We start from the raw sequence: 10487 nt of genomic DNA, 5'->3' as shown, positions 1-10487 counted from the left end.
CACCTGCAGTCCTATGTAACACCACAGATAACACAGTGATAACTCTCTGAGTACAGATAATGTAGTAGATGTCACCTGCAGTCCTATGTAACACCACAGGTAACACAGTGATAACTCTCTGAGTACAGATAATGTAGTAGATGTCACCTGCAGTCCTATGTAACACCACAGATAACACAGTGATAACTCTGAGTACAGATAATGTAGTAGATGTCACCTGCAGTCCTATGTAACACCACAGATAACACCGTGATAACTCTGAGTACAGATAATGTAGTAGATGTCACCTGCAGTCCTATGTAACACCACAGATAACACAGTGATAACTCTCTGAGTACAGATAATGTAGTAGATGTCATCTGCAGTCCTATGTAACACCACAGATAACACAGTGATAACTCTCTGAGTACAGATAATGTAGTAGATGTCACCTGCAGTCCTATGTAACACCACAGAAAACACAGTAATAACTCGCTGAGTACAGATAATGTAGTAGATGTCACCTGCAGTCCTATGTAACACCACAGATAGCACAGTGATATCTCTCTGAGTACAGATAATGTAGTAGATGTCACCTGCAGTCCTATGTAACACCACAGATAACACAGTGATATCTCTCTGAGTACAGATAATGTAGTAGATGTCACCTGCAGTCCTATGTAACACCACAGATAACACAGTGATATCTCTCTGAGTACAGATAATGTAGTAGATGTCACCTGCAGTCCTATGTAACACCACAGATAACACAGTGATAACTCTCTGAGTACAGATAATGTAGTAGATGTCACCTGCAGTCCTATGTAACACCACAGATAACAGTCATACCTCTCTGAGTACAGATAATGTAGTAGATGTCACCTGCAGTCCTATGTAACACCACAGATAACACAGTGATAACACTCTGAGTACAGATAATGTAGTAGATGTCACCTGCAGTCCTATGTAACACCACAGATAACACAGTGATAACTCTCTGAGTACAGATAATGTAGTAGATGTCACCTGCAGTCCTATGTAACACCACAGATAACACAGTGATATCTCTCTGAGTACCGATAGTGTAGTAGATGTCACCTGCAGTCCTATGTAACACCACAGATAACACAGTGAAGACTGTGTCCATAGACCATGATGTCCTGGGCCTATAGCCCATAGTGTCCCGTGTCCATGATTTTCTGGGTCCATAGACCATGCTGCATTGAAGCTGCGGGGCCATTAGTCAGTTTGATAATGGTGGATTTGTTTGTGGCAGAAGGGATTATGGGACATCTCATGTCTCATTTACACCCCTTATAATTCTAGCCCTGGTCTCCTGGGGGATCTGTGTCCATATATTGTATTTTTATCCCTTCATATTCATCCCTCGCTGGCACCATCCTGCTCACTTGTGGTTTTGGCCTGCAGGTTTGCCCATGCCGGCGCTGTTCCCCCACCACACCGAGCTCCCGGGGAAGCACTGCAGGAGAAGGAAAGCCCGAACCGTCTTCTCAGACTCTCAGCTCTCCGGACTGGAGAAACGCTTCGAGCTGCAGCGCTACCTGTCCACGCCAGAGAGAGTGGAGCTGGCCACGGCCCTCAGCCTGTCCGAGACCCAGGTAACCGCACAGCCCAAAGGCTGCCCCTCCGGCTGGTGCAGATAGTGAGGGCACTCTCACATATCGGCTACAAGGGTAGTACATATGTGAATGGGCTGCAAAAGGGAACTCCGCCACTATGTGACCCATTAATTGGATATTACCCCATCATCCTGCAGAACATTGCACCAACAAACTGCCCCCACTGCTTTGTATCCTTCCCAAAGTGCATCCTGGTACCATCTCTTTCCCATGTAAGCACCGCACGAGCACCCGACCGTCCAAACCTTGGAAAATGTGACTCATCAGACCAGGCCGCCTTCTTCTATTACTCCATGGTAAAGGGCCGATGATCAAGAGGCGCTCATGGTGGTGGACAGGGGTCAGGATGGATACTCTGACCAGATTGAAGCTACATGGTGCTGTACACACACTGCGCTGCTCTGCCAGACCTGAAACCTTTGTATTTGTGGTATAGCCATTCTTCCAAAGAACACCCCGCCATATACTGGGAACACCCCACAAGATCAATCGTATACCAAAAACACCCCACAAGATCAATCATAAAGCGGGAACACCCCACAAGATCAATCATATAGCGGGAACACCCCACAAGATCAATCATATAGCGGGAACACCCCACAAGATCAATCATATAGCGGGAATACCCCACAAGATCAATCATATAGCGGGAACTGCCCACAAAATCAATCGTATAGCGGGAACACCCCACAAGATTAATGGTATGGCAGAAACACCCCACAAGATCAATCATATAGCAGGAACACCCCACAAGATCAATCATATAGCGGGAACACCCCACAAGATCAATCATATAGCGGGAACACCCCACAAGATCAATCATATAGCGGGAACACCCCACAAGATCAATCATATAGCGGGAATACCCCACAAGATCAATCATATAGCGGGAACTGCCCACAAAATCAATCGTATAGCGGGAACACCCCACAAGATTAATGGTATGGCAGAAACACCCCACAAGATCAATCATATAGCAGGAACACCCCACAAGATCAATCATATAGCGGGAACACCCCACAAGATCAATCATATAGCGGGAACACCCCACAAGATCAATCATATAGCGGGAACACCCCACAAGATCAATCGAATAGCGGGAACACCCCACAAGATCAATCGTATAGCGGGAACACCCCACAAGATTAATGGTATGGCAGAAACACCCCACAAAATCAATCATATACCAAGAACACCCCACAAGATCAATCGTATAGCTGGAACACCCCACATGATCATTCGTATACCAAGAACAACCCACAAGATCAATTGTAAACCGGGAACACCCCACAAGATCAGACATATAGCGGGAACACCTCACAAGATCAATTACTACCAGGAACACCCCACAAGATCAATGGTATGGCAGAAACACCCCACAAGATCAATCGCATAGCGGGAACACCCCACAAGATCAGTCGTATACCGGGAACACCCCACAAGATCAGTCGTATAGCTGGAACACCCCACAAGAGCAATCATATACCAGGAACACCCCACAAGATCAATGATATGGCAGAAACACCCCACAAGATCAATTGTATAGCGGGAACACCCCACAAGATCAATCGTATAGCGGGAACACCCCACAAGATCAATCGTATAGCGGGAACACCCCACAAGATCAGTCGTATACCGGGAACACCCCACAAGATCAGTCATATAGCGGGAACACCCCACAAGAGCAATCATATACCAGGAACACCCCACAAGATCAATCGTATAGCGGGAACACCCCACAAGATCAATCGTATAGCGGGAACACCCCACAAGATCAGTCGTATACCGGGAACACCCCACAAGATCAGTCGTATAGCGGGAACACCCCACAAGAGCAATCATATACCAGGAATACCCCACAAGATCAATCGTATAGCGGGAACACCCCACAAGATCAATCGTATAGCGGGAACACCCCACAAGATCAGTCGTATACCGGGAACACCCCACAAGATCAGTCGTATAGCGGGAACACCCCACAAGAGCAATCATATACCAGGAACACCCCACAAGATCAATCGTATAGCGGGAACACCCCACAAGATCAATCGTATAGCGGGAACACCCCACAAGATCAGTCGTATACCGGGAACACCCCACAAGATCAGTCGTATAGCGGGAACACCCCACAAGAGCAATCATATACCAGGAACACCCCACAAGATCAATCGTATAGCGGGAACACCCCACAAGATCAATCGTATAGCGGGAACACCCCACAAGATCAGTCGTATACCGGGAACACCCCACAAGATCAGTCGTATAGCGGGAACACCCCACAAGAGCAATCATATACCAGGAATACCCCACAAGATCAATCGTATAGCGGGAACACCCCACAAGATCAATCGTATACCGGGAACACCCCACAAGATCAGTCGTATAGCGGGAACACCCCACAAGAGCAATCATATACCAGGAACACCCCACATGATCAATGATATGGCAGAAACACCCCACAAGATCAGTCGTATAGCGGGAACACCCCACAAGATCAATGATATGGCAGAAACACCCCACAAGATCAATTGTATAGCGGGAACACCCCATAAGATCAATCGTATAGCGGGAACACCCCACAAGATTAATGATATAGCGGGAACACCCCACAAGATCCAAAATATACATACAAATATACAAAATATACCCCTCCTAGTTGTCCATCACAATATGGCCCTTGTCTAAGTCCCGCAGATCCTTGCCTTTTCCCACTTTTCTGTCTTCCAGCTCATGTGTAATCTTGTGAATCCTATTCACCCATTTATTTATTTTCCTGCAGGTAAAAACCTGGTTCCAGAACCGGAGGATGAAACATAAAAAGCAGCTGAGGAAGAGTCAGGATGACAAGACCCCCTCAAGTGATGGCCACATGGACCCTGGCTCCAGTGATACAGACCTGGGGGACAATAGGGGGGACTCTGGGCCAGACAAGGACAGCAACCAGAACCTTTACCTGAGAGAGGAGGCGGATGATGAGGTGGACATTATTGAGGATGACATGTGCCCCCCACACCTATTATAACCCCCAGTTATACTGGACACATTCACAACCACCACCAGGGACCCCCATAGACATCTGTCTACTAGCTCTATGAACTGACATAGAGAGAATGGGGAGCCAGTAAGGAAAGAAGGGGCCTCTGCCTTCTGCCTTATCATTTATCCCTATGGTCGCCCACAAGGGATTTGGGTGTCCCCCCTAAAACAATTCAGCATGGGCACTCAGAATATAACTAGGGGCCATTGCCTGGAAACTATCACACATCATCTGATTGCCTGGACATTTTTTTTTATATCCCACATATGATGCACTGGACTACTACAACCATCATGCACTGGACTACTACAACCATCATGCACTGGACTACTACAACCATCATGCACTGGACTTCTCATCGATATCCAACATATGCTGGAAAATTCTTTAGCCCTGATCATTGATTTAAGCTGAATTGGTCCTCTATGCACAAAATCTATTGGACTGGTCGTGTATTCCTGACTAGTCATATATACATGGTGGACTGGTCTCCTGTATATACTGGACTGGTTCTCTGTATATTATAGACCGATCCTCTTTATTCTGGACTCTACATCCTAGGAAACATTATCAGCTCCGGGGTCCGCAGGATTCACAACATTCCAGTAATAATCAATTCATAATCTATGAAAATGCTCCCAAGTAATGAAAATGTAAGAGAGACAACAAATAATAACCTTCAAGACCCCTCCAGTCTCCCTTTTGCTCCCCAATCCATCCTTTCCTGACCCCCTTTATGTGCTACCTCTAGTACCCCAGCTTCCTTCCTGCTCCTGTCACTTTTTGTATCCCCCTCGAATGTACCAACTTCCTTCCTGCTCCTGTCCCTTTCTATGCCCCCTCAACTGCCCCAGCTTCTCCCTTGTCCCTTTCTATGCCCCCTCAACTGCCCCAGCTTCTCCCTTGTCCCTTTCTCTGCCCCCTCAACTGCCCCAGCTTCTCCCTTTCTCTGCCCCCTCAACTGCCCCAGCTTCTCCCTTGTCCCTTTCTATGCCCCCTCAACTGCCGCAGCTTCTCCCTTGTCCCTTTCTATGCCCCCTCAACTGCCCCAGCTTCTCTCTTGCCCCTTTCTCTGCCCCCTCAACTGCCCCAGCTTCTCCCTTGTCCCTTTCTATGCCCCCTCAACTGCTCCAGATTCTCCCTTGTCCCTTTCTATGCCCCCTCAACTGCTCCAGCTTCTCCCTTGACCCTTTCTCTGCCCCTCAACTGCCGCAGCTTCTCTCTTGACCCTTTCTATGCCCCCTCAACTGCCCCAGCTTCTCTCTTGACCCCTTCCTGTGCTCCCTCCAGTGTCCCAGTTCCCCTCCTGCTCCTGTCCCTCAGTCTTGCTGGAATACTATCCCTTTCTCTCCTCTTCTTTTCCTATCCCCCCATCGTCAGTATTGCCCCCCACTTGCCTCTCCTCTCGTCCTTCTCCTGCTCCATCTTCTCAGCGCATCACACTGTATTGTCGCACCGTCGCAGCTTCTGCCCTGTTCACATTCACACTGACTTTTTTTGTTTCCAGACTTGTTTCTAGTTCACGTTGCATTTGTAGAACTTTATTTGTTTTCTTTATGTCTTTTTATATTATTATATTTTATTTATTTATTTACAAATTGTATGAAAAAAATCCAAACATCACAGTTTTTAGGAAGACCCCGCACAAATCCGCATTGCAGCACCGGAGACCCCCTATATTGGGCCAGAAAGATGTTCTGGAATGAATTTATAAGAGATTCTTATATAAATATTCATCTATAAAAATATAAAAACAAAGTAGTAATCTTAGAAATAAAAGTAACAATAATAATAATTCTCAGATTTCACCTGATTATTTTTAATCACATTTTATATAATAATTATTATTTTATTCCCCTTTTTAGTATTATTAATTATTACTATCAATTTTTTTTTTTATTACTTTCGGTATTAAACATTTAAGATGAATTTATAATATTTTTTTCTTTTTATTATTATTTTTTTTTAATCCTTTTCTCTTACAAATCCCCGTTAATATGATGATTTGGGTGTAATTGTCGCAGACATGCCTGATGGGTGGGTGATGATGGCTGACACGTTCCCTGTGTATGTAAATACCCCCTCCCCATGGAGACACTTGTAAGCTCTTGTGCTCCGTGCAGGGGATTATTGGGGGGGGGGGGTCCTTCTTTATAAGCTGCAGCCCCTCACCTCACAGATAATGGTTTTCTGTTGTAATTAATTTTCTCTCCTTTCCCAGGGACTGATCCAAGTGACTCGGTTATTATACTAACAGGATTATTAGTGTGGTGGGGGGCATTAGATCCCCCCTCCCTGATATAATCCCGGATCTGACAGTGTTACACATAATGTTACATTGTATCAATTCTCCCCGAATGTTCATCGTTTCTGTCAGAACACAGAGGATTTATGGAGCCTTTTATTGAAATAAATCTATTTTGAATTCATGATTGTGTGAGGTTTAGTCTGCGATATTTATCGATCGTGTATTATATCTGTACAATCCTGATGACTTTCGATATCACAGACCTGTCCACACGGTTATTATTACATTATGTATTATATATCCCAGCATTTCTCTCCTTCTGACAATGTAATTTACATTTTTTAATAGTTAATCACAATCTCAGTTATAGGATGAATCCAGACAGGAGATAAAATGACTAATAATTATTATTAATATTTATTATAATAAATTAGAAAAGCTGCAGAATATCACACAGAGAATCTCAGCAAATAGTAATCACATAATAAAGGCTAATGACATTTATTATAGCCACATAGCACACCCAATGCTAGAAGAATATATATATATATATACACACACTATAGGGACATATACAAATCACAACCAGAATAAGAGGAAAGTATAAAATTACTGCAAAATTACAAAGCTGACATCATAAAGGAAAACTACATGATGCACAATGCTGACATCATAAAGGAAAACTCCATGATGCACAATGCTGACATCATAAAGGAAAACTCCATGATGCACAATGCTGACATCATAAAGGAAAACTCCATGATGCACAATGCTGACATCATAAAGGAAAACTACATGATGCACAATGCTGACATCACATACAATTACTGCATAATATTCATAGAAATATAGCCACATAATATATAAAAATGCTGAAGACATACATATATAGAATAACAACTTAAATTACATGAAATAACCCACAACTATAAGAAAATAGAGAAAAAAGCCTAAACAGAATAAGAAAAATGATACAACATTTCCGTATTAAATACAAAGCTGAAATCCATAAAGGAAAAAATACATCAAATAAAATACAGAGGATCTCATACAATAATTGCATAAAATACAATACTGACACTTTACACAGTAAAATAATAGCATAAGCAGAATTTGTGTATTATATATGCAATTCCTGCACAAAATACAATGCTTACATCATAAAGAATAATTGCATAATATTAATAAACAATATTGACACTATCAATAATAAAAGCACAATATGTAATACAATAACATATTAATATACAGTGCTGGCTGACATAAACCTATAACGAATTGAGTTCAAAATAACTTAAATAAAAAAAAATATATATTTTTTATTATATCAACAGAATGAGAAAAATTGGAAAATATTGGATATTTTTCACAATGGGCAAAGAGACGAGATGGCAGAGACGATGGATACAGGCAGTATAGTATAATAGGTGACAAACGTACAAATCCTTTACAGGAATGGGACATAAATGCACAATGATGTCATTACAGAATGTGATATAAATACATGCAGGTTCATAATGTACCAAGTAGGTGAACAACTGTCCATGTAACATCTTGTATCAGACATTACTTGTATAGAGACATAATGATCAAGGTATAAAGCACAAAGTGCATAGCTATAGTAATGATCCACTGCCTATCAGGAGATAACGTGCCCGGTGCTATGTAACAAGAACATGGATCTAAATGCTAAACATGACTAAATAAACTGCAAAAAATGATCCCGCAGCAGAATGCGCCTGTATGACTGCAATGGCATCAGCCCCAACCCACGTTTCGGTGCTGCTTTCTTCAGGGGTTGGAAGAATAATAAATGAGACCATTTTATTAACGATTTATTTTCCTCACTTATATAGCGCCATTAATTCCACAGCGTTGTACATTCATCATCTCTGTCCCCATTGGGGCTCACAATCTAGGTTCCCTATCAGTCTTTGGAGAGTGGGAGGAAACCGGAGGAAACCCATGAAAACACTATAGGCAGTACAGTGCTAACCACTGAACCACAGTGCTTCCCTATATACAATACAGTGATAACAACTGAGCCACTGTGCCGCTCTATGTATAGTACAGTGCTAACCACTGAGCCACCACGCTGCTCCATGTATAGTACAGTGTTAACCACTGAACCACAGTGCTTCCCTATATACAATACAGTGATAACAACTGAGCCACTGTGCCACTCTATGTATAGTACAGTGCTAACCACTAAGCCACTGTGACGCTCTATGTATAGTACAGTGCTAACCACTGAGCCACCGTGCTGCTCTATGTATAATACAGGGCTAACCACTGAGCCACTGTGCTGCTCTATGTATAGTACAGTGCTAACCACTGAGCCACCGTGCTGCTCTATGTATAATACAGGGCTAACCACTGAGCCACTGTGCTGCTCTATGTATAGTACAGTGCTAACCACTGAGCCACCGTGCTGCTCTATGTATAATACAGGGCTAACCACTGAGCCACTGTGCTGCTCTATGTATAGTACAGTGCTAACCACTGAGCCACCGTGCTACTCTATGTATAGTACAGTGCTAACCACTGAGCCACCGTGTCGCTCTATGTATAGTACAGTGCTAACCACTGGGCCACAGTGCTGCTCTATGTATAGTACAGTGTTAACCACTGAGCCATTGTGTTGCACAATATACAGTACAGTGCTAACACTGAGCCACTGTGCTGTTCCATATATAGTACAGTGATAACCACTGAGCCACCGTGCTGCTCTATATATAGTACAGTGCTAACCACTGAGCCACCGTGCTGCTCTATCTATAGTACAGTGATAACCACTGAGCCACCATGCTGCCCTATATACAGTGCTAACCAGGGAGCCACAGTGCTGCCCTACATACATTGCTAACCACTGAGCCACCGTGCTATAAGGATTTAACATGAGGAAAATATTTGAGGTCAGTTGTTCTTGTTATTTGCAAGATATTTATTAAAGTGGCAGGAATGTAAGTAGAATTCTTCAGGCTAGAGCTGGATTAACTGTTTAAATGCCTCTGTCAATCAAAAAGTGATCAAAACATCATGTGCACACTAAAATGATGGCAATTAAAACGACAGCTCGCCATGCAAAAAGCAAGCCCTGACACAGCCGCCGCCGAATAAATGATATAAAACCAAATCATAGGTGCAAATTTATGGGTTTTTTTTTTTCACCACTTAAATTAAACACTGCACAAAGCACAACCTCCCACCCACCCTCTTAAAAAAAAAGTTGAGATTGCTTTAATTTCACCAATTTACTGCACTTAAATTTTTTTTCAGTACATTGTATAGTAATGTGAATGGCGTCCTGCATGAAACAAGCGCTCGGACGACTTATATCCATAGAGAAATGAAAAAGTTATGGATCTGAAGAAGGGGGGGGGGAATGAAAAAGGGTTAAAAAGTCGCTTCTCACAATTCATAAATTAGCTAATCATTCCCACTGTCCCAGAAAACCAGGAGTATTATGATTTCAGGCACGGGGGGTGGCGTTCTTAGGAAATGGTGATTTTTGCTATACATAGCAGAGTTGAAGCACAGCTATGTGTAGCACAGGCAATCAAAGTCCCCTGAGGGACTATTA

At 43.2% G+C, this 10487-nt stretch overlaps 1 protein-coding gene across 1 annotated transcript in view; it reads left to right on the top strand.

The window, feature by feature from the left end:
* The window catches only part of BSX (brain specific homeobox), a 10790-nt gene extending 4003 nt beyond the window's left edge, over positions 1-6787 (top strand). Inside the window, exons 2-3 of the mRNA XM_073655465.1 lie at positions 1408-1598; positions 4399-6787. Coding sequence (XP_073511566.1) covers positions 1408-1598; positions 4399-4641 — 434 coding nt within the window. The 3' untranslated portion in view covers positions 4642-6787. The remainder of the gene's footprint in view (positions 1-1407; positions 1599-4398) is intronic.
* Positions 6788-10487: the final 3700 nt, after the last annotated feature.

Source organism: Phyllobates terribilis, unplaced genomic scaffold (assembly GCF_046119375.1).
Source record: "Phyllobates terribilis strain yellow unplaced genomic scaffold, ASM4611937v1 Scaffold_12__6_contigs__length_324123572, whole genome shotgun sequence".
In the NCBI taxonomy this organism is placed as follows: Eukaryota; Metazoa; Chordata; class Amphibia; order Anura; family Dendrobatidae; genus Phyllobates; species Phyllobates terribilis.
Note: the sequence above shows the minus strand (reverse complement) of the source record. Positions and strands in the feature narration are given on the sequence as shown.